Source organism: Bradysia coprophila (assembly GCF_014529535.1).
Source record: "Bradysia coprophila strain Holo2 chromosome IV unlocalized genomic scaffold, BU_Bcop_v1 contig_5, whole genome shotgun sequence".
NCBI lineage: Eukaryota > Metazoa > Arthropoda > Insecta > Diptera > Sciaridae > Bradysia > Bradysia coprophila.
This window is the reverse complement of record NW_023503374.1, coordinates 7855016-7880656: the sequence shown is the minus strand read 5'-3', so window position 1 is coordinate 7880656 and position 25641 is coordinate 7855016. Positions and strand designations below refer to the sequence as shown.

Sequence of the window (25641 nt, the reverse complement as noted above, 5' to 3'; positions counted from 1 at the left end):
TTTCCCCATAACATTTTTTCACACGTCAAAAATAACTTTGCCCTAACGAACCATTTCATGTGATTAAAATTTCCACACGTCAAAAATTTTCACTCGTTATAAAAATGTTTTCACGTTTAAGAACAAGCTTCGAAAACCTTTAAGAAAAGGCTAGTCATCTGGCATTGACATCGGCGAAAGTCCAGGCTAGTTTGCTCTTATATAGTAATTTTTTGGTGTTAAAACGAATGAACTACAAGATTCTGAATCAATACGTTAACACTAACAAATTCCAAGTTAGAGCAAATTCGGTGTGTCTGTACTATGTCCTGTTTACCACAAATATAATTGTCGAATCTACTACTTGTTTTGGTCAAAGCACTTTCAATAGTAGGATACACAATCTTGTATTTCGTTAGATTGCAGATTGTTAGATCTTGATACATAAGTTGGCATGACACATTAGATATTAGAAAACACGTGTGGATATTCCGAATATAAAAAATCAGCAAAAAAAATTGAAAATGTGCTATTGCCTGAAAAACTACGACTGCAATACTGTAAAGATTACGCATTCATACAAACATAAAACAACACGTTTATCTACGTCAAGACTTCGATTTTTTTTTAAAGCTCACAATTGAAATCAAGTTTAATTCTAGTCCATAGTTTAAGTCAAACAAAATGACTATAGAGGTAAGCTTAAGATCTGACAGACAGTTGTGAATCGTTTGAAACTGACCATTCGAGTTTTTGAATGCTTACTATCCTTGATGAATGATGAAATATCGCTTCTATTTTCGAAAACATTTGGAAATCGTTCTATAAATTACGATCAAATCATGACAATAGGCTTAAGAGGATGAAAACGAGACAATTCAATAAGCATTGCATTGAAAAATTAATTAACGAAATCGCTAAAATGCAATTACAAGAGGTTTGACAAAAGATTATTGCGGAGCTAAATACGTATTTATGTTAGATCGGATATCGTTGAGTGTAAACAAATTCTGTAAATTTATCGACATTTTCGATGATTATAATTGGGGATTAAAATTTACAAAAGAAATTCCAATTAGTGTTTGTGAGCTCTGGACAGCTCTGATCTGAGAGGATTTAAAACTTGTTTGGAAATGCTTTAAATTCAAAGTTCACAACACAAGCAACAATTAAAGTGCTTAGAAAAGTTCCGCTTGATTGAATTTTATTTCTGAAAAAAAAAAAAAAAAAAATTATGTTAATGTCTGCCATAAAATTTAATAACAGACCACAGTGGACATTTTTTAACCTTGCAATTGATCTATCGGTCTATTATTATATTTATGATATTAGTTTGGATGTTGGATTGCGGTGAGTGCTCTGTAAACAAAAATATTAAATACAGCGAAGGTTTGATTGAATACAAAAACGTGTATGCGACCGCATAAAAACCAAAATCACATTTCATTACATGCATAAACATTAGCTAAATTTATAATAATTTAATGTTTATGGACCATGTACTGTTTACTCAGCATAATGTTACACAGATTTGTCATGTACAAGTGTATAATGCAACCTGACCATCGTATACATGTTTGATTTTATAATGGACCACAATCATTTGTTTATTCATATATTTAATTTGATTTCAAATATATTGCAAATGAATTGTCGTCCATATTTAGGGTACGTGAATTTTCATTACAAACACCCGTGAGACTATTCTTAGATTGGCAACGGTCTAAGGAAACAACAACAAGTCGGAAGTAAATATGTTCCCGTCCGTGCAATAAATAAAGATTTGTTCACGGCTAAATCGTTTGAAAATTCAAACAAATTTGAATTCAAACACTTCCCGAATGACAATATATATTATGCACCTGTTGCCAAGATTGGTATTTTGACGTGTAGGACATTATTGCCCTAGCCGAAGGCGTGGGTCATAATGCCTACACGTCAAAATAACAGTCTGGCAATAGGTGCATATCATATTTTATTGCATTTGCGGTGTGATTCCCCGAAAAATTACTTATCTAGAGCGCTAATTCATACATTAATAGGTTGCTGTCAAAACAGTCATATGTTGTTGTCTCGTTTTCGCTCATGCAATAAAGCATTGTATTTCATATGGAGTAGGATTCTCGCTGTCGCTCGAGGATCCTACTCCATATGAAATAAAGTACTATTATCTGTCGAGAACAGATATATCGAGATAAACAAAAACTCCCTAGAGGGATAAGCTCGAGATTATCGTTCTAGACAGATAATAGTACATTTTCTACCTTGGTGTATATTTCGAGAATAACTTCGTATGTACAATTGTATATAACGAGCGCCAGCGAGTGTATATACAATTGTACATAAGAAGTGATTCGAGAAATATACACCAAGGTAGAACAATGTTTTATATCCTGCAAGCTGATATTTCATACATTAGCGAAATAACCACAAAAATTTGGATTTAAAATTAATTAATTAAGCATGTTGTTTTAAAACGCATTCACAACAAAAAAAACAGAGAATCCTTTATTTACTTACTCACAAACATATACTATCCACCTCAACATTTCGTTCAAATCACATCATTCCGACTACTCTGATTATTTGATCGATGCAGAAGTGACTAACGAACCACTACCGACACCAATTGCATCGCGTTATGTGATTTGTTGGCGTAGTGGTCAGCATGTTTGGTTGATATGCTGCTGGTCTCGTGTTCGCTTCCGCCGTTTGGCGATTATTTTTTTTCAAATATGTGATGGAAAGTAAATTTACCCTAGGTGGGTTATGTGTGAATTATCCAATCGTATAGGCTGTGGTTATGTATGTGTTTGTGTTTATATGCAGAAACGCGTAATGTATGAAATATCAGCTTGCAGGAGATAAAAATAGGTGATAGTCTATGGCCAGATAGGTGTCTTATATAGCAAAACTTATGTTAAGACAGGTGAAATAAATAATTCTGCGTTTAGGACCAGGCTACACTTAAAACAAAAGAAGTAACAGATTTAGTGATTACTAAAGGCTAATGCTCGAGCAGTTCTATTCAAAATTGATAGGATTAAACTGATTATAGTAGGATTACTTTGAATCAGTGTCACCAGATCCACTTTAAAAAATTGAGAAACAGGGTCTATTTCTGGTAAATTTACTATGAAAAATTCGACAAACTTTACCGAAAGTCATCAAAATTTCCTAAATTTAGCCAAAATTTTGGTAAGCTTTGGCAAATTTCTTTAAATAAATTTACCAAAATAGGCTCTGCGTTTGAGCTGCCTAAACGATGGTCGAAAATTACCTAATTTTTCACACTTATCGACTTCGACAAAGACATTTCAACTATTTTTCTTTTCAACCATTCTAACAACTACCCTTAAAAAAAAGTTTTTTCGACAATTGCTGTGTGACGGATATTGGAGCTGTATGCCTTATAATATAGGTAAGAGATCCATAATATTATGGCAACTGAGCCCATATTTGCTTGATATGGTTAATGTACCTATAACATAAGCTGTATACCCATAATATGGACTAGAGACACATAACGTCTCTGCGCCTAATATGGAACGAGTAATGCCTTAGAGTAATTATACCTAGAGAGGAATTTCGTACGATAAAATGTGGTCCCGACATCAGTTTGTGTAAGATTCACATTTCGTACAATTTTACGTAGAGCTTTTCACTAACACATGTAGGCGTTGAAAATTTTGATTGTTGTCAGTTTTGTATTTTCCAAAACGCGTAATTTTGAAATTCTTGTTGACAAATCGTTCGCAATAAATACCTATTATTATACATAAAATATGGTGCAAACGTGCTTCAGCAGGGGATGCCAAAGTAAAGGAGTCAAGGGAAATGCCTGTTCATTTTTCCGGTAATTTTATCCGCATAATAAAAAAATGCTCGAGTTGTATTAGTTTGTTGATTTGTAGTTTTCCTTCGAATGAGACTGAAGCCCAATATTGGCTGGAGAAAATTTTCCAACTAAATGAGCAAACAACGGAGCCTAGTAAATATGCTAGGGTTTGTGAGAAACACTTCGCAGAACAGGATATTAAAAGGAACGGTTCACGGAATGTTCTGAAGAAAGGGGCCATACCAACAGTTTGTTTGAATTACGTGTATGATGAGAGGTCTGTCTGGCAAATTTAGAATCCATAAACCAAATTTACCTAAAGAAACATTTTTTTAACTTCTAAAATGGTTCTGGCAGCATCGATGTTGAATATTTAGAAGAAGAAGAGTCTATGGAGTGTGGTGACGACATTAACACCGATGTACTTACTATGCAAATTCAACCACCGTAAGACAGAGCTTTAACTTAAGCTTATTACAGCTTATATATACAAATTCGTTCTTGTTAGATCATCAACAGCAGCAATTCAAAATGAGCCCAAGAGTGTCAATATCGAACTGAAAAATAATAGATATGCAATGTGCATGACTCGGTCACCGACAACTCCAAAGACAGGAAGTAGCCACGTCTACATTGACAACATTAGCGAAAAGCAAGAGACGATTGACCCACCGAGACGAGGAAGACGTCTGTGTTATCCTGGTGATGTGCGTGATGACGAGCACTCGTGAAACGAAAAAATTATGGTCAGTTTGTAGGGCTTTGTAATCCAGTCTTGGAAGTTGTTGTGCTCTGCCGAATCGCTGAAAAGAATCTGCACACAGTAGAAACAGAAAACCGATTGAGTGAAGCGCAAATGTATCTGCGACTATTGAATAAATGCATTCGCGATGTTCCAACTAAATTGCTTGATAATATGGACGAACATATTAAAGAGTGTGGTCCGCTAGAAAACCACCGGTATTTGTTAATCAAGGCAATAATTGAAGAATATCTGCGAGTGAAATTATTCCACATTGGAAAATTGCGAAGCACCGAGCTTCACAGAAAATTTGTGCGTGCAAGTAACACAAAAGTTACTTTATTTGCTGGCCAATAAAATATAATGTTGTTTCAACATCGTTTTGTTTTATTTCATTAAAACCTTCCCAGGACTATAATCCCATCATATCAAATCTATTACTTCCATCTTTCGATGCAAGCAATTTTCAGACATTTCTCTTCGTTGTGTAATGTGCAATTGCACAACTAATTTGCTGCATAAAACAACACGTGTCAATTTCCATTATTTTCGTTGTGTTTGTTGATATCGGTGGTAACTGTATGTAAAAGGTTCTCAAATTGGTTTAAAAAAAAATTAATCCTTCTAGTAGGCACATTTAAATTTTTCGCGCTAATTTGCCCACCAATTTAGTAGGGAAAAACTCACACTATCAAATATTGCGTATTTCATGTCGGGACCACAAATTTTACGTAATTCTGTTCGCAATTTCCTCTCTAGGTATAATTACTCTAAGAGTAATGCATTGTCATATTTAGTTTTGTTTTACTGTCATTTCTGACGTATTTTTTTACCTTGAGTAATAATTTTGAAATCGTCAATATTATTAGAAATCGAAGTAAATGGAATTTTACAGAGAAAATATAGCCTATGACAGTAATTAGAAAAATAATTCGTCCGATACATATGTGTACATTATTAGACAAAATGATCGTCTTTGTTCCAAAAACTCAGAACGTGTGTCCTAAATTTCGCACGGGTTGATACTAAAGCGATAAAACCTGTTTTTAAACAATTTTCGATATTCTGCTCTTTCGTTTTATAAAAAAAGATATTTTTGTTGGATGTTCCAAACGTAACATGCCCTTACAATTTACTTAGAGAGAGATAGAGAGAGAATCCGAATTAAACATCTCTTAGACCTTGTTGTAATTTTGTGTGAAAGGTTGTAAGGTCTATAATGCTTTCAGCATTGAAGTATCAATTCAGACTAGTTGGTCCAGCCGCATATATTTTGTGATAACAATAGTAGGCATAAACAAGTGCAACAAAGGTCACAACTGTATAATAAGTCTTTTATTCTCAAGTTCATTTTACAGTCAAAGGTGTACAAAGTCGGTACGTGTGTTTATTTGCCAGTTTTTATTGGCTTTGTGCGACGCTGTCGGGTGTTTGGCTTGCTGCCCACAAACGGTGATCGTTTTTCGTCCACCAGCTTTTCTGCCTGTTTTTTTTGCTTCAAAACAAGTTTTTCGGCCGCTATTTTGGACGCCTCCAATTTTTTAGCTGCACGAGCAGCTTTACGAGCGTCTAGCTCAACTTGTTTCTGTTGCTTCTCGTCGCTTTTCTTCCGTTCGTGATCTCTCCAGTCCTCGCTCGACATTACTGACGGAATCTTCGGAACTGCCTTTTTGACTTTCTTTGGTTCCTCAATGGGCCAGAAAAACGCCTCCTTGAATGCGGCTGGATTGAATTTGTCAACAACCTCAACGGATTCTGCAATGTAAGTGTTCGAAATGATTTACTTAATTGTCATATGAATGAGAATCAATGTCGTAGAATGTGGACAGTTATGTAAACAAATGACAATTCCTACCATCTGTACCGGTAGGTTTTGCAATCTTCGACTGATAGATTCCCTTTTCAGTACATTGCTTGCGGTCGTCTCTGTCAGCAGCAGATGGATGTGCGTTTGCACTCGATGTATCAGCTTGGTTTCCAATAATGTCAGTGGAAAAATGGTCACGGTCATCAGTGTCGGGACCAGATGGAATTGTATTTGAATCCGATGCATCAGGTTTCAATTGCACAGCATCAAGGGATTCAGTATGGATATCGACACCTAAAATATGGACTGTTTACAAACTAGAATCTGCCTTTTTTAATAATTTCGTTGGATTCGTCGCCAGAGCACAAGGTTGATATGAACACTGGTGAATCGACTTTTGAATAAACGAGTGTTAAATTGCTGCAGAAACTTTGTTGACTTAAATTACCTTCCATTAGCAAACTTCTGTTCGCTCCATCCACCAATGAATACTTTGCACCATCGACTTTAGTGACGTTCTCGGATATTTCGTCACTATCCACAACAATAATCACATCTGATGTATCCGTGTCGATAGACTCCAACGCTTCGATGTACATCCGTTTCCATATGGTGAAGAGAATTGAATACTCTTTCGCCCCTGTCCAAACATCAGTCGACCGAAACGAATTCAAAACTGTGCTGCCCAAGATATTCTCAAAATGTTCCAAACGATGTTGCGCCATGCTTTGAATGTTTACTTCTTCACTTGTTTCATGTATCGTATCAGTTGCTTGTTGTGGGTTCCACAATTGCTCCTGCCCACTTGCTGAAGCCTCAATGCTAGGCAGCACTCGGGACAGATCAATGTTGTCAACATTGAATGGAAAAATGCCACTTTTCTTGAAGGCATTTTTCAAGTGTTCTCCGTAATTGATAGCCTTGATGGCTTTCTCAAGAATAGGAGCCACGTCCTTCTTTGCGATTTTTGCGTACTGGTTGGCAATTCTCCAATCTTTCGCTTGATTGGTCCACGAAGTGTTCAATGGTTTAAACACCCCAACGTCCATAGGCTGAGTAAGATGGGTCGAGTTCGGATGTAGAGCTATCAGCTCTATGTGATGGGACGCACAAAAGTCACTAAGAGTCAACGATACATGCGACTTGTGTCCATCGATGAACAATAGAACTGGGAGTGGTACCTTTTCCTCCAGCAGCCATTTATAAAAAATGTTTGTGATGTAATCGTGGAAAGTTTGTTGAGTCTGCCAACCATTGTCTGATATACCAACGCTCCACTTTGCCGGATTGTTTGCCAAAACTGCGGAAGGCATCCGTTTGTAAGAATGGATGATCATTGGAGGTGTCATTTTTCCTGAAGCGCTACCACCCAGTAATGCCGTGACGCACTCTTTTTCATCGTTTTTGGATCGATTGTAGACAGCCTTATTACCTCTCTTTACCAACACAACCTCATTGTTGGGAGTCAAAATAAAACCCTTTTCGTCCATGTTGAAAACGCGTTCGGGATCTTTCAACGCATCCATCAAACTGTGCTCTTCGCAATACTTTACGATTTCTGCATGCCACGCTCGTATTGCATTTGCCGACACTGCTGCTCTTCGAACAGTGAGATTTTGAGACAGTTTTTCCGATATTAGTGGATGCCTTTCACGAAACGAATCGTACCATTTCCGGCCTGGGATGTTGTTTTTAAAAATGGTTTTTCGCTTGTTGATGTTGAGGTAAAACTGAATCGATCGTAGCAATTGTCTTTTGGTCACTGGAAATCCTCTAACTGCAAGTCCAAAGACCCAATTCTCAATTGTTTGCTCTTCCTCAGGCAACAACACAGTTGCTGGTCCGGGTTTCTTTCCCAGCAACGTCTTTCCAGTGATTTTGTTGAACAAAGTTGATCTTGGTATTCCAAATTTCTTTGCGGATGCAAACTGACTTGCGCCATTTCTTACTGCCTGTATCGCCGAAAATAATTGTTGCTGCGAATAGCTTTTCTTTGGTTGCTTCTTACAGCGTCCCATAATGATGATGAACTGGAATGAGAATTTACCAACCATTTAGGCGATGTTTTGAAAAATCAAACGTTCGTCCGGATGAACGTTCAAAGTTATGGACACATAGAGCAATCGAGTTCCGATTAATTGATTTCTAATTTTAGAGAAAACTGTTCTATTTTCACAAGTAAAATTATTCAAAAATTGATCACTTAACATTTCTCCCATGAACTCGATCATAGAAAGTAATTAAGTTTGCAGCTAAACTTCTTAAAACGCTATTTCGTAAAACTGATTTCTTACCTTATAGATCTGTTTCCGAATATATCGTTATGCCGGGCAAATAAAACGTAAATTTACTAATATTGAGTTCGATAGCGTCACAAGTGGTTTTTGACAAATAATCAAATAAGGCATGGCCTACCACCAAAAATTATTAATTTTCTTGACGGTATTGCCACTATCGAGAAATAACGTTCCGTTTATAATATTGTACGAGTCTGTTCAATATATGGTAGGTGTTCACTAACCGGCGCGTAGACGTTATTATCGGTACATTACGCATAATATAGCTGTATGCTTTATTATGAGGGTACAGACCCCATATTTTAGAAGTAAACGAGCCGTCAGAACAGTCGGAGCGTTTGCTGCGACTGAGCCCCGTACAAACCCGTACATCCATTGCGCACGTGACCCTAGTTCGTCCGTTGCCCTACTCTTACCGTAAGTCTACTGCGGCCGTAAACGTCGGTAAAGTAAAATTCTTATGAAATGTGTACGTCTTAAAAATTGCGCAATCAAAAACGGCTTGCCGCCCTGTACCTAGTTCACACCAAGGGGTCTAACTCACGAGCCGGTCATCCAATTTCCATAAACTTTTTTTTTGTCAAAAGGTATTGTAAATACCTTTCGTTTGATGTATCACTTACCAGTGTAGCCTTTAAATGGCCAGAGAAATCTTTGTAAAACGTTAAAGCACTTATGGGGCCCCAGCTCGGGAGAGGTCGACCCAAAATCGCCCATCTTCGAACTTAGCCTCACAATTGAGCAATTGAGCAATTGTATGGGACTCATATTCATGTGAAAGGAACAAATCTTAAGTAAGTGAGACTAAGTCTCGTACATATCTTTTCTTGACTTTTTGAAGAAAATGGAGGCTAGCTCCAGCCAACGAGGTGTTTTGGTAGTTCTTTTTGTTGATTTGATCGATATACTGGCAAATACACCACTTCCTCGTAGTGAGCTAAAAATGTGCTCCTCGGCCGTAGATAGGTGGTGTATTTTGCATATATCTCTCGACCTGTGGCAGAAATGTTGGCTTTTTCTGTAAAGTCTCATGAGAGTTTTGCGAGTCGAAGTAAATAGTATTTGTTAAAAATGAAGAACAGTTAGTGAAGTAGAAGTAAAAGTGACTGACATTCGTGAAAACCGTCGGGCACTAAGAATGGTTGCTAGGAATCTCGCGCCGCGTCATTAACAATAATTCATATTTTGACACATTTTGTATAAGGAAGATGTTACTTTGTAAGTTATTGTGAATGACCCGGCGCGAGATTCCCTAACACCCTAACAAAGAATACATAAGATGACAGTTACTAGTCGGTTCCTAGCTTTTTCTGAGAACGCGGCTTCTGAAAATCATAATCTTTGGCTTTGTTGGAAATTCTTTTGATATTTCTTTTCAAACTTTTTTTTCGCGACTTGTTTACCGCTTCATTTTGATTGTGTTTTTTTTAATACTTGCGTATCAACATTTTCTTAAACCAAAATTTTTAAAATGGAAATGTGCAAAAAACTGAAAACACTCGGTGTTCAAGATTTCGATTTGGAAGCCCAGAAAAATGATGTCAAATTTTCGGTCGTTTTTCTTTCAATTTTTAATTTTTCGGTTTTCGGTTGTCCAAAAAAGACTTGAACAAATTTTGTTGGTTTTTCTTTCTTTCAAAACAATTAAGTTACCAACCATTTGGTTGTTTTTCACTATTTCGAAACAATTATGACAACCAAAATTGTTCCATAAAATGACTAAAAATGGTGATTAGTAAATGCTAGCAAATGTAAAATGTTTCATAAGTTTTGTTCAAAACTTCGTTGTGATCGAATAATATAGCTACACAGTCCATATTGTAATAACAACGCTTCAAAATAAAAACATGTCATAGCACAAGTAAAGTTAGCACATCAGTAGCATAGGTTTCAGTTCAGTTAGTTTCTCGGGTTAAGCATCAATCGGCGCGGTGACCGCAAAAAACATGCAAAATAATAACATTTTTTTTATTTAAACGTCAAAATATGAGGTTATTACTAGGATTCCCATTCGTCCTCTTTTTAGAGGACATGTCCTCTTTTTTGGTCTCGTTCTTCTTTTTCACAAAAATTCTAAGAACCTCACTTTTTTGATGAAAACGTCCTCTATCTCTTCTTCTTCTTCTTTTTCAGTCTGTTTCTATCCACTGCTGGATGTAGGCCTCTCCAACTTCTTTCCATTTCGTAGGATCCATTGCCATTTGCTGCCAGTTTGTACCTGCAATATTCTTAATTCCGTTTGTCCATCTCTCTGGTGGTCTACCTATAGCTCGTCTTTTATATGGTCGCCAGTTCATGATCTTTTTGGTCCAACGTTCGTCTGTCCTTCTTGCAATATGTCCCGCCCAGCTCCATTTCAGAGATGCTATTCTTTCCATGACATCAACGACCCTGGTTTGTTGTCGAATCCTCTATGTCCTTCTTTTATCAGGTCTTCTTCTTTTTTAAGTAAATTTGATGCAGCTCATACCGAAAGAACGAAAAATTTTCGCTGCGCGGCATTAACTAATAATCTTCTCTGTCAGAGAATCTCTGAAAGGTAATACAACGAAATCTTAATCTCAAAGAAAAATTTCGCTCCGCTCGCATTACAAGAAATAAAATAGTGTAGCGTTGTGTAAGATACCAAAGATCACGAAAGGATAAGGTTAAACGAAGGCTGTATTCAGTTAATATGGAGTGGATGTTATCACTGAGAAGGAATCCAAAAGAATATCAGGACGACTTCAGTGCATATTGAACAGAGCATTTTTGAATATTTTTGTTTTCAGCATGAACTATGGTGTAAGTTACGCAATAGTTGTACAAAGTACATGTACAGTCGTTGTAATTCCGCGTCATAGATTCACTTTTCGTCCTCTTTTTTGAATGTGACAGCGTCCTCTTTTTGTCCTCTTTTTTGACGCCAAAATGTCCTCTTTTTCAGAATTCAAAAATGGGAACCCTAGTTATTACCCATATTATAAAGCACACATCTATATTATAGGTCCAAATGCCATATTAAGAGGTGTACATCATATGGGAAGTAATCCCATAATATTAGTAATTCACAGCCTTATTCATTACAGTTTTTCCAATATGGGGCACACAGCCTCGGCCAAAATAAAGACCGTGCTAAGTCCACTTATGGGTACCACAGCCACATTATTTTTTTCCGTGTAGATCCCAAGATCTCAGATCTCTTGGTTGTTGAAGTTATTAGAAGACATTGAACATATTATATTATTTGAACTTCATATGTAAGATGATAATACCACAAGAAGTTAACAAATATTCAAAAATACCTTTCTCACTTTTTGCCACTGTGTTGTTTTTTTTGCATCCCAATAGTTATGATAATGAGATATGGCTGACAGATTTTTAATTGGTCCGACGTGCTACGGTACATGCATGAACTGGACATATTAAATTGCATGCTTCGTCGATTAGAACAAAAAAAAAATTTAAATCGATTCAGAACTATCCATAATTATAAAAAAGGAAAAAATTCTTTGGTGAATAGGAGAATGATGTTTAGAAACTAAGAAGGAATGTAATCGAGTTTTCCCATATTTTAGTACATTCTGTCATAAAGTTACTGCTGTCACTGCGCTTATTTTCATGTGAACCAATTTGATATGGTGACATTTGTTCTGTAATGACAAATGTGAAGTTGGTTCACATGAAAATAAGCCGCAGAGAATGAAGTACTATGAAAAAAAACCCACTTGTCCCATAACGCCGAGATCATTAATACCATAATGTCCATCTACGAACTTATACCCAAAAATGTTTTTTTTCGTCGAATAAAAATATAATTTCCATAATCGGTTCAGGGCTGCGGAAAGTTGTCATGCCATCAAAAAATCAGGCAAAAATCCTATCAGGAGTAACTTTCAGATCATTAGGTCGATATTGCCCATTAAAGAACTGAACCTCAGAAATCTTGCTTCTAGTGAATTCAAACCAAAATTTCTAAAATCGGTTCAGATCGTTATCGCGTCATCAAAAAACCAATCAAAAACTCTTTTGGGAAAAACGCCTAGATAATTATGCCGAAATTGTACATCTGAAATCTCATTCCTCGTCGATTGAAGCCAAATTTATGAAAATCCGACCTAAAGTTATCGTGCCATCAAGCGTTTTGCCAACACTTAAACATTTCGTAAAGCCATTCATTTCATAGTGAACTTCAAGAGGCATTTGGTATTTTTTGATGTAAGACCCTTGGCTTTACATGAATAAAAGTTCATGCTAAGTCTTTTACATTAATTTGATTTACTTTGTACCTCTACCAAGAATTCTCTGTAGACTTTTCTGCACTCCTTATCACGTATCACTTAAAATATTTTCTAAAATTTTCTTGATTTTCCTTACTTCTCTGAGAGGTGATGCACTTAAATAAATGGATTAAAAGTTTTTAAAAGGCTTGATTTTGATCGAACCAAGTTCTACAACTCATAGTACAACCTTAAAAAGCGTAAAATTTAACTTTTAGGAGTTTTTGTTGTAAAGTGGAATAAATCTATATAATAAAACCGAAAGTATTTTGAGGTAATTCCGTCGGCTGTCTTTTTGTAGACAGTTTCAGAGAAACCAAGGATCCCAATCGAAATGTTATACCAATGACAATGACCGTTTTGCTACTGCCATTTTTATGGCCCTTTCAGTTTTGCAGAAAGAATTTATCGACAACGAATGTTTTCGATTCACGACACCATTCTATTAGCACAAAAGTAGAATATTTCTACTCGAAAACAATTTAAGAAACGCGAAAAAAATCTCAATTAATCATGGATTTAGATTGATAAACCTTGAATACCATACCCATTGATATGAAGCACAAGTTTATTTCTTCAATCCACTTTTGTATTGTATGTATAATTGTAACGTACGGAGTGGATTTCATTTGTAACAACCTGTTGTTGTTGGCAAAGTTTTTTTTTTCTCTTTGATCGAAATTCATTCATTTTATATCTGCTGCAAATATTTCGTACAAAACTGATCTATATTATTGCCGCGTAAGCTTAGTATATAACTAAACTTAGTTGTGTACACATTCAGTACATTTTTTTTTCATTTATACATTTCGGATGACTGTTGTTTTGTAATTATAGCATCGAGGTAATACAAACATATGGTAAACCATTTACGCTAACTACATTGCAAGACACATTCTGCATACAGTAAATTGTTTAAAATATTTCGATTGATTCTCTTAAGGCAACTCCGCGGTGGGCAATTTTTTTTTTTTCATTTTTTTTTTCACAAATGGATTGATAACCTTCACCCGATTGCGGATTTCTATGCGATGGAGTTTTTAATTCGAATTTGATTGATAAATTTAAATTGTTTAATGTATCAACTAAAATTGTAAATTGAATTAACGATTGTATCGTTGTTGTTGGAAATAAATTGTTTGCTTTTATGAATAAAAATAATTTTCATATTTTCATGCGCAAGAATTCACAAGTCTAATCTAATTTCAATTGTTTTATGATGTATCGATGTGTATTGTGAATTTAATTAAACATTTTTGCCCGTGTGTGACATTGAAATTGCAATATATTATCAGTTTGTACCAGTTTCAGAATTCTTCCAAAACAACATTTCTAGATCTGAAATCTGGTAACATTCCACAATTGGAAACACGATGATATGTGGTTGTTTGTTGTTCCATTTGAATGCTAAACACTTGGAACAGGGCCCTAAACTTAAAAATGACTAAATTCGTTCAGGTTGGGCACAGATTCTTAGAAGTCTCCAGATTTCGCTGGAATTGACAAGCATCAGCGTCATCAATTATATCTCTATCATCTTTATTATCATTCACCGACCTCAAAACAATTCCAACACGGCCGCACATAGTCGCAATCGCTTCGTATCACAGCCCCATACACACTATATAACCAACCATTTAAACAAACAAATTAATTTGTAAAAAAATTAATTATTTATTTCTCAAATTTTTTTGTGAGCATTTAATAAACAAAAAACCCATAATCCACTGTTTCTTTGCTTTTTTACATTATGTTTAAATTGTGCATCCATTGCAATGCATTGTTTTACGTTTCAATCACATCACAGTAAAATAAACCAGGCAGAAGCGGTTCATTTTCCAAAACGTCAAATAATAAACCTAATACACAAAATAACAATGAACTGACATAAATTTAAAAAATTTGTTCTCAAAAAATATAAAGCTACTAGATTATTCAAGTCCCTAGGTCAAATCAGCGCTCCTACCTGGCTAACTTTACTCTGTCGTGTTTCAATTAAATTTCACAAATTCATGTATTTAACAAATAACTCGCGGCGCGCGCAACTTACACAAATTTTCATAATAAACTTCTCTTAACAAAATCATTTCTAATTCTTAAACTCGTTAACACTTAAATTGTTAACAAACGAATCGTTTGTTAAGGGCGCAGCGCTTCGCGCTGCGCCCTCAACAAACACTTTTATCAATGAAAATTATATCAGAAATATAAATTCGTATTTCTCATTATTATTCACACAACCTTCGCCCAAACACCAATACCTTACACATCACCCAGAACATATCGATTGCCCCAATGAACAATGAACCTCTAATACACCTTATTAACGTATAACTAATATTTCACAATTAATTCATAACGTTATCTGGCGTATGAATTTATTATGCCCGCCCGCAGGCGTTACGCAACTCCTCTCCTACAAAAAATATCCAAATATTTTTGTGTGTACTGAAAAAATATTTTCATCAACTTTTTTACTTCACTCAACGACCCTTAAACTATTTTATTTGTATTTTTTGCTTCAGTACAATTTCAACGATCAATCCTACGTCAAAGTAATATGAAGAATATGACCTATTGCGGTTTCGTTGAATTCGTTATCAGAGCTTTGTCAGAGTTTGGGTCGACATGATCTTGTTTAGGAGCTAGGGCTTTCGGAAGTTCCCATACAAGCCCCATATATAAACATGTAAAATGAACGTTTTATGTGTGTGTGTGTAATTTTTTTAATATAAAGAATTGGTGTTAAAGTTAAATTTTTGCGTATCGGAGCCTTGAGCGTCACCCTTTCTGATATCAATACTTTTGTAAGTAAAGGACTTGCGTCACTCTTCCTCTTCTAAGAGGTTTTTGTCTGATTTAGAGTTACGTTTTTATGTCAAAATAGGCTGATAGCATTACGCGTACAAAGTAAGATTGCTTTTTGTTATTTTCAATAAATTCCACAAGCCCTAAACATTACAAGATTTATATGTATGTTCAATGGAAGTTATGACACCTCATTCGTTGAAATTCATTCATCCATGGAAATTTCTGCTAACGAAATACAGCATTTGTAACACAATCACAAGGAAAATAATTGAAAATTTTATTTTGATAAAGTCTTATTTATGGTCTGATTGAGTGTTGTCCAACCACCTATCAAAATGCGAACGACCGTTGTGATCCGCTTAAAAATTCGAACGGTAGTTCATCAAATTACTTCGTCGCAAATTGAATGCGTTTTATGCTTGATATAAATGAATAGAAAAATCGCAAAAATCTAGCAACCATAGGAAAACATTCGGCCATTTTGTTAAAAGAAAGAACCACCATTGCGTGCTCTCACATAAAGTAAGTGAAAAATTGTATTTCATCCATAAAATATATAAAAATAATTCAAGATTGTAGATATTGTGCGTACAGTGTAATCAAAGACGACCATTTATCATGGCCAGCGAAACTGCGGCTGATTTAAGTATCGGCAGAACGATCAATTATGAACAGGCGCCGCCAGTCGGTATTCGTTTTCTGGAAGACGTCCTACTATCGCAGTCCGAAGAATTTTGGATGGAGCTCATTGTGAACGACGAAACGTCATTGGATGGCGTTTTGTCCGATTGGAACCTGACGAGAGTCGAAGACTCATTTCCAGCTACGAACACTCCAACGGAGAACCACCAGCTCTGAATTCCTGGACCAGGTTCCAACGAAAATACATTTGCTATGACAGCAATTGACCAATATGTGACTGGAGTGTCATCTCAACTCGGACCGTCTTCAGCAACTGATGACACTAACTCCGAGTCATTTGCGAATGTGTTGTATCGATCCGAAGGAACTCCGTCTGCAACCGATAACGAAAGGTAATTAATTCTTATGCGTCAAAATAATCAGTTAGTAGATCACAATGCTGGAAAATATTTTATTTTTGCAGCGAAATTGACGAAGACGGAGTGATTTGTGTTAAGGGCGATCCGCAGAAAAAGAAATTGTATCGCGATGAGCTGGTAAGAATATTTTCGTTATTTATTTCAAGGCAACGTCTAATTAGCAACCGACTAATTATTTCGTTCAGTCCAAAACAATTCTGAAATTGGTAAGGAAATTCTTCAGCTTAATTCTTGATCAATTAGAAGTTTGTTTTTGTTAGCTGGATGTTCATAATAACATCCCATTAAGGTATTGCCACTTCAAAATTCAAAGCACTGCCGATGGTTTTGTACTGATACGATAATCTGTAGTAGAACAGAACTTTGTTTTTGAAGTAGATAAATTTTGGATAAGGTTCAGACTCAATATCTGAGCTGCGATCTAGTGTGTTCGGACCCATTCGTAAAAGAAAAAATCTAATTGCTAAAGTCCAACAGAGTATTCTCGTTCCTATTCGTAAAGGGATTAATCTAATTGCTAAAGTCCATCACAGTATGTTCGGACCCATTCGTAAAAGGAAAAATTTAATTGCTGAAGTCTATCGCAGTATGTTCGAACTCATTCGTAAAAGGAAGAATCTAATTGCTAAAGTCCAACAGAGTATTTTCGTTCCTAATTGTAAAAGGATGAATCTAATATTGCTAAAGTCCATCACACTATTTTCGTTCCCATTCGTGAAAGGAAGAATCTGATTGCTAAAGTCCAACAGAGTATGTTTGAACTCATTCGTAAAAGGAAGAATCTAATTACTAAAGTCCATCAGACTATTTTCGTTCCGATTCGTAAAAGGATGAATCTAATTGCTAAAGTCCAACAGAGTATTCTCGTTCCTATTCGTAAAGGGATTAATCTAATTGCTAAAGTCCATCACAGTATGTTCGGACCCATTCGTAAAAGGAAAAATTTAATTCCTGAAGTCTATCGCAGTATGTTCGAACTCATTCGTAAAAGGAAGAATCTAATTACTAAAGTCCAACAGAGTATTTTCGTTCCTATTCGTAAAAGGATGAATCTAATTGCTAAAGTCCATCACAGTATGTTCGGACCCATTCGTAAAAGGAAAAATCTAATTGCTGAAGTCTATCAGACTATTTTCGTTCCGATTCGTAAAAGGATGAATCTAATTGCTAAAGTCCAACAGAGTATTTTCGTTCCTAATTGTAAAAGGATGAATCTAATATTGTTAAAGTCCATCACAGTATTTTCCTATTCGTAAAAGGACGAATCTAATTGCTAAACTCCATCACAGTATGTTCGAACTCATTCGAAAAAGGATGAATCTAATTTCTAAAGTCCATCACAGTATTTTCGTTCCCATTCGTGAAAGGAAGAATCTGATTGCTAAAGTCCAACAGAGTATGTTCGAACTCATTCGTAAAAGGAAGAATCTAATTACTAAAGTCCATCAGACTATTTTCGTTCCCATTCGTGAAAGGAAGAATCTGATTGCTAAAGTCCAACAGAGTATGTTCGAACTCATTCGAAAAAGGATGAATCTAATTTCTAAAGTCCATCACAGTATTTTCGTTCCGATTCGTAAAAGGAAGAATCTGATTGCTAAAGTCCAACAGAGTATGTTCGCTCCTAGTAAAACGGTAACTTTTTTCCTATTTTTCCATAACAAAAGCGGGATTTATGTTGGAGTTGGGTGCAAATAGTGTTTATATGACTATTTGCACCCGGGTGCAAATAGTGTTTATATGACTATTTGCACCCGGGTGCAAATAGTATTTATATGACTATTTGCACCCGGGTGCAAATAGTCACTTCGTTGTGAAACATATTTGCCAAGGAGTCGAGGTCAAAGTTTTACAGAATCTGTGTGTACGACGACGGTAAACATTACTTGTAAATGAACGGTAGTTTATGTTTGTTTAAGTGAGCAAACGGAAAATTGTTTTGTATTCAAAACTTGCAATAGCTACTTCTTTCCCCCAATAATAAACTTGACCATCCAGCAAAATTTTAACTGATTTTAACGGACGGTATCACTAATTTTTATTCTTGGCTTAGAAATGATTTATTCTTGTCTTGTATCAAATCAGTTGACGCACTTGTCTACGGGAAAACAAATTCATTTTATTCGAGCTTTATTTAAGATTTACGGTAAATAACAGTTGAAGGAATAATCACTGCAATTTTACAAAGTTATCAAATGTTGTTGTTGGTGTCAGATATATTTAAAATATCACAAGAAATACGAATTAAAAATCTATTCAACGATCAGAAATTATCTGAAATTTCACGCTCACCTTTTGTCGTCACATTCGAGGCGACAATGAAGAAATGTATCGAAATATTCGACCACACGTACCTACAAACAAAATACTAGTGATGACACACTGAAAGGTGACAGATCTACACAATCTGAGTGTTAGTGTGGAATAATTTCGACATATAATAGTTATTTATACTACAAGAACTGTAAAGGGTGTTTTATGTTCGAGGAATGGTAAATGGTTGGAGACGAAGTCGAGAACCTAGTTTACGACATCGAGAACGAAGATCCAACTTCACATTTCTAGTTATATAAATAGTTTTATATATCGAGCGTCTGAAAGTTCGCTTGCTCTACCGTAAAGTGGACAGTAGAGAGATATATAAAGTATCTAAGCACATATTTTACGACATAGCAATGGTTATTTGTTTACCGAGGTAAGAAAATAGGATAGGAAATTCTAAAAAGAGCGATGTCGTATACAAATATAATGCAAAGACTTTTATACATCTCTCTACTGCAAAGTGCACTTTACGGTAGAGCAAGCGAACTTTAAGTCGTTCGATATGTAAAACTCTTGATGCTGCAAGAACTTGAAACTGGAATCTCAGTTATCGAACGGTTTACTCTCGAACCGAGATTATATATTATGCACCTGTTGCCAAGATTGGTATTTTGATGTGTAGGACATTATTGCCCTAGCCGAAGGCGTGGGCCATAATGCCTACACGTCAAAAAAAAAAAGTCTGGCAATAGGTGCATATCATATCTTATCTGTCGAGAACAGATATATCGAGATAAACAAAAACTCATTAGACGGATAAGCTCGAGATTATCGTTCTAGACAGATAAAACATTTTACAGTTCTAGTAGAATAAATATCCATTCACCGTTTTGTGGGATTTTTGACCAAGATTTTTGTTTGGCCCATTGTTATCGTTGACAAAGTTTCGTTTTGGTTATTTAGGCCAGCCATACGTTTTAAAGAGAAGGCTGCAAATGTAAAGGCCCTAACATTATTGTCGATGCGAAATTGCTTCTGTATTTTGTAAACGGCTTTCCAACAGTGTTCACGAATTTCGTTCCACTACTAACAGACACTGTCAATAAAAAAAAATGCAAAGGTTGTCTGTCCGCTTTTTGACCCTATCAATATATAAACGAACTGTATTGCTCAAAACAAACGAGGCATTGAAAACGTGTTTTGGTCCTAGTTTTCATTGACAGATGCAGCAATCGCGATTTTGAATAGAATAAGTTCTAACTTCATTTGACAGTTTCGAAAATTTCGTCATGAAAAATAGGACCAAAACACGTTTTCAATGCCTCGTTTGTTTTGAGCATATGACTTTGTTAGATAGCTGCTTTGATAATACGTATTTTTCGCAAAAAGGTTAGTTCATTTTGGATTGATCAAAACTTTCGAATGGCCTGATATTTCTAGTCAGAATTCTATTCTAAGCCGCTTTTACTTACCTTAGTTTTTTAGCGGTCAATACCGTCCGAAAGCACACTTTTTCCCATTAAATTTAAAGCTTTGATGAGTTTTTTTTTGTTTGCAAATGAAACTTGACCTCAAAACACCATTTAAATTTGACTCATTGATTTATGATACACGGTTATGACATACTAACCTTTTTAGGGTTCAATTGGTGCGGGCCAACTGCAAATGAATCTTTATGCTGACGTCAAGGGATCGTGCGACAACACGAAGATGTTTGTGAGACCCTCTTCCGATGGTACAGTAAAAAAGCTTTGCTGTCCATTTTGCCTGAAGTTGTATCCGAAGCTGGCACGACATTTGGAGGATATGCATGAGACGGAGGCTAAAGTGAGGGAGTTCATCAACCTGCCAAAACGTAAGTCAAAACCATTTTTTTGATCTTTTAAAAATGGAACCCACAGTACTCGATAAAGCTAGAAAAACCCACAGTACTCGATAAAGCTAGAAAAACCCACAGTACTCGATAAAGCTAGAAAATTATGTTCTCATCAACAAAAGAAAACGTTTGCACTAGGTGATGCAAACCGATTTAAACATAATCGGTCGTTCGGTTAAGGCTGCGAGCGCACTTACGCCGTTTAGCACTCCGTTTACGAGTGAACAATGGAAGCTCCTCCCACTTTCCATTGTTAAAACGTAAACGGAGAGCTAAACGGTGTAAGTGCGCTCGCAGCTTAAGTGGTCCATTTCGGGCATTAAAAAACAGCATTCACTAAAAACCGGTTTTTTGGGTAGCCGGCTGTTCAGTTGTTATACTATTGAAGTGATTTTTGAAGAATCTATTGAAATTTATTAAAATGCAACCACGTTTATATCTCTGTCACATCCCTTCATTTTTTGAATTGTTAACGCTTAGTTCCATACCTTTTGATTCGAATGGAGTCAATCACACATTTCTTTAAACATAATGTCAAACACTTTTAAAGATTACAATCGTCTTTATAATCCAATGTCTCGAACATCCTTAAATATCCTTCAACAGCAATTCAGTCGATAACAAATATCACAGGAAACTTAAATTTGAGGAAAAAGTGGTTAGCAAAAAAAACCTCATACAAACCTTAGACTCTTATATTAGACTACTTTTGATAGTATCTTCTCATCAGAATTCTCTTTGAAAATGTACGACCGCGAATGTGTTTTTTCATAAAGAATTCTGATGAAATGATATGATTGAAAATAAAATGCGCGACACACAAATGTAGACTACAAATTTAGCAAATAAAGTTGCAAAAGAGAAACACTGCAAAGACAACGCGTTCGCACATCGGCCTTATGAGACGGTGTTCCGACTCTAAACACTTTCTAATGAAAACAGTCAACAATTCGGTCCGATATCAGTATCGTCAGTCGGGAATTTCCTCCGGGCACCAAAAATATATTTCAGAATTTTGTTCTTCGTCCAATTGAAGCTTGTTTAGGTATGTCACTGCTGATTCAAACCGACGAAGCGTAAGAGATCTTAGACAGAATGACGGCATTGTATCAGATCATCTTGTTGGTGATCCGCAGATGCGATTTTTGACAGAGCAGTTCAACTTGTCAGTCCAATATATTTTACTTCTGTATTTTGATCGATGATAATTCCATTTATTAAGTTGACAAGCATCGGCGTCATCTCGAGGTTCAAAATTCACCAGTTCACAAACACAATCTTCGAACTTCAATTGAAAAGAATTTGAAATTGAGTAGAACCAGTCAGTTTAATGTTTGTTACATACATGTCTGTTCAAGTTATTGCCAATCATACAAATTCTTTTACTTCTTTTGTTTTGACCAAGGGCCCTCTCAATAGAACAAACTGACAAATTGACCTCTCATGAGAGGTGAGTTTGTTTATATGAAATAGCTATGTCCAGCTGTTTGTATAAATAGACCATACCTGGTTTATACTTTCATTGAATTTTATTAGATATGCGGGAACACACCTTTTCTATACAAACAAATTCACCAAAATTGCATTTTTATGGCGTGGTGAATTTTTTGTATGAAACGTGGTGTGTAACCCGCGTATCTGCATCTGCGTGACCTCCCCAAAGTATAAAGTTTTGAGTAAAAAGGGATTCTTAATGTCAAAAGTAAAGGGATCCAAAACGTCAAAATAACGCAAAGTTGACGTTTTCGTGTGTGATATAATTTTTCAATGAATTTCGGGTCATAATTCCTGGTAGTCTACCTCTATGGTTTTGACATAAAGTTCGTATGGAGAAAACCAGACGCAAATTCTTGCATTAACAGATGAAAGGTTCTATTATTGTCGACTTTACTTGATTGGTGATGGTGATGAATGATGAATTAGATTAAAACTCTACTCTGCTAACAATATATCATTATATAGGAAAACATAAGCAACGAAAGCATACAAAGCTTTGTCAAGCGCCATCTGTTATCATCGAATTACCTACAAAAAGTCAACATTCTTGCGATATCATTCCCAATAAATAACAGTGTACATTCGTTGTATTATACCTACAGTCTGTGTTACAACGTTCAAACGAAGAGATGTGAGGTTCTGCAATATTGTTTAGCTTAGAATAATTTATATTTTCAATCATGGAAGTAAGGAGTTTAGTTGTTTACTAGTTTCTATATTCGATATAAGTAAGAATATGTGTTCCATCTGTGTGTGACTACTGGCGAAGACGTGAACAATATTGTTTATAGTGAAACATTTAACAGATCCGTCAGATGAAAATAAACAACAACAAAAAATCGATATCAGAACTTTGACAGATTAGACAGTGCATAATTGGTTCTCATATTAATATTGAAGATGGCATCAGCGTCAAGCAGTAGTGCTAGACTTTTGTTTAGTGATTCGAAGCGTCGCTTAGCAGAACGAGTAAACGTTAACGTTAACAATGCAGCGTCGGTTGCAAGACAAATCGTGAGGGGGTCAAAATCGAATGAGGTTTGTACTAATTGACTTTTTGAGGTTGTTGTTGTTATTTTACTCTGGTATATCAACGCCTCTTAACTTATTTATTTGTGGTCAGATATTAAAAAAAAAAAATAGTTTCATTAAAATATCACCCAGTGTTTTATACAGCAGATCTTGTACTTCGTTAGTTTCACCATACATTTCACTATATTTTTTAAAACATTTTATTAATTAATTTGGTTAACATACTATATAAGATGACAGTAGCCTGAGTTCGATGTTTACTTTTTTTGTTCTTGTTCATAATAGATGACAAGAAATTTCTTAAATTTCTTAAGTAGAACTAGGACGGACTATCCAAAACTTCGAAGCTGAATACACAATTTAGATTCAGTAACAATACGATGAATGAAGTAAAAAATAATTATGCTCACATCCTTGTATACATGTTCAATACCAAATCTTTTACTTCCTCAGTTTTATATACAATTTTGCTATAAAATGAATAGTAGACAACGCTAATGGTTTGTTTTTGTCGTCGTAGTCGATAACAGATGACTAGTTTCTAAAAGGAGCTTCCAATGCCCGAGTGCCCACCCACATAAAAAAATAATTGGACGGATCATTTCCTTTGTGCAGTCTGAATCCATTCACTTTAGCCCCTTTTCAATTTATTAATTAGAAAATTGATTTCCAGTTGAAAGTACACTTTCATTTCATTTAATTTCGCAGGTCTTAATGCAAGCAGCTAAGGGCTTTGCACAACAAGAGTCAACTATTGAAAATACGCTACAAAACCTGAAAAGGATGGAATTAATTCGTCAACAAATGGGATATCAATACGACGCAGTCGAAGAAAATGCAAAGAAATTGGAATACGTGAAAGAACAAGTGAAGGCAATGGAGCGATAAATTTGTGATGTGTTATATATACGTGTTGCGTTCTGTGTGCAATTAAATGCAATTTAATTTTTCATTTTGTTCCATTCAAATAAAACATTTTTTCGAAATTCTTGCAGCTTAAAAATATGAAAAATAAAAAAAAACGAAGAAACGGGCAAGTATTCCATAAATCTCGTACGAAAAAAGAATTAGCTTGGCAGAAAGTGTGGAATTTTCTATTTTTTGAAGAAAGCACAGCAATTTAACTGGAAAATTATTTACCATTTACCAACACACTTTAACGTGTTCAAGGAACGCACGGCATTGTTGAATTGTACATCTATTACAAAGCCGTCTGTCTATGTACTAACTATACGAAAACGTAAAATCCTTTCACGTTCCACATTTTTGCTACGTTAAATTTGAAAGTTGGGATGTTTTGCATGATCTGTCCAGATAATTTTGAAATAGAAACGTTTTTGTAGCGTAACTGAGTCGTTCAAAACATGTTCGAGTTACAGTGTGATATGATTTTACAAATCACGGAAAGAGGGAAATTTTGGTTGATTCAAGAACCAAATTGGAAAATAATATTTTCATCCAGATTTCTAGAATCAATTTGTGGGTTTTTTAGAGTTTTTAATGTATGGATGCTACAGGCAAAGAGACGAAAAATTTTAAAACTGAAAGGATCGAAAGAGAGTGAAGGTAAGTTGAACAATTCCGTCGTACAATTTCAAATATTTTTCTATATTTCAAAGAAACATAAAATTTGGAAAGGAGTGAGTTTCAGAGGTATAGTTTGATTTGGCATAATTTACCAGATAAAAAGGAATTTCCAATGGGAATACTACATCGGGCTAAGGTGTAAAGTGACGAGAGATGACATTTATGATTTATAATCTTTGTTATTGTTCCCATAGCTGTCCGAGCCACCCTGCTCAATAATTGAGCTTAGTCGAAACCACGTTTATGCATTTATGCATTTATGACCTTGTCTTTGAAGAGCTTTTGTGCACTGACAGAAAAGCATTGAAAATCTTACCTAAAGCGGTTAACTTTTTATTCAGATAATCTACAAAAGCTGTCATAGCTGCCCGGCTAGGGCTGCTCTGACTCCGGGGAGTGTGGGATATTGGGCTCAATGAGGTGTTTTTCTGGTCCGGAAGGCTTAAATATTGGACCCATATCTTTTTTTAGAATTTTAAAAAATAGTTTAGGCATGGGGAGCGAGGCGTTTGTACAAATGTACGAAAGCGTTGGTTAGAAGAGTAAAAAAGATATACACCATCATTCTCCTCTCTTCACCTCATTAAGCCCAA

The 25641-nt window shown here is 35.6% G+C and overlaps 4 protein-coding genes and 1 long non-coding RNA gene across 6 annotated transcripts; 3 read left to right on the top strand and 2 right to left on the bottom strand.

Annotated features, from left to right (window-relative positions):
• The first annotated feature begins 3764 nt into the window (after positions 1–3764).
• Positions 3765–4548, top strand: LOC119072028 (THAP domain-containing protein 1-like). The gene is made up of 4 exons (XM_037177147.1): positions 3765–3835; positions 3894–4094; positions 4175–4264; positions 4326–4548. The coding sequence occupies exons 1-4, from the start codon at positions 3765–3767 to the stop codon at positions 4546–4548; spliced, it is 585 nt and encodes a 194-aa protein (XP_037033042.1).
• Positions 4549–5946: 1398 nt separating this feature from the next.
• On the bottom strand, positions 5947–8420 carry LOC119072027. Its single transcript, XM_037177146.1, has 3 exons — positions 6815–8420; positions 6415–6660; positions 5947–6314 (listed from the first exon to the last, which is right to left on the bottom strand). Exons 1-3 carry the CDS (start codon positions 8418–8420, stop codon positions 5947–5949), a joined length of 2220 nt encoding a protein of 739 aa, XP_037033041.1.
• A 7820-nt stretch (positions 8421–16240) lies between these two features.
• On the bottom strand, positions 16241–20699 carry LOC119071697. Of its 2 annotated transcripts, XR_005086710.1 has the most exons (3): positions 20529–20699; positions 19087–19148; positions 16241–16748 (listed from the first exon to the last, which is right to left on the bottom strand). It is a non-coding gene; the product is annotated as an uncharacterized LOC119071697 (long non-coding RNA). The 2 variants fall into 2 exon arrangements; XR_005086709.1 differs by lacking the exon at positions 20529–20699 and having other exon boundaries at positions 19087–19219.
• On the top strand, positions 16603–20952 carry LOC119071696. The gene is made up of 3 exons (XM_037176684.1): positions 16603–16767; positions 16839–16911; positions 20695–20952. Exons 1-3 carry the CDS (start codon positions 16628–16630, stop codon positions 20932–20934), a joined length of 453 nt encoding a protein of 150 aa, XP_037032579.1. The 5' UTR covers positions 16603–16627; the 3' UTR covers positions 20935–20952.
• A 2074-nt stretch (positions 20953–23026) lies between these two features.
• Positions 23027–24434, top strand: LOC119071694 (BLOC-1-related complex subunit 7). The gene is made up of 2 exons (XM_037176682.1): positions 23027–23467; positions 24170–24434. The coding sequence occupies exons 1-2, from the start codon at positions 23330–23332 to the stop codon at positions 24347–24349; spliced, it is 318 nt and encodes a 105-aa protein (XP_037032577.1). The 5' UTR covers positions 23027–23329; the 3' UTR covers positions 24350–24434.
• The last annotated feature ends 1207 nt before the right edge of the window (positions 24435–25641 follow it).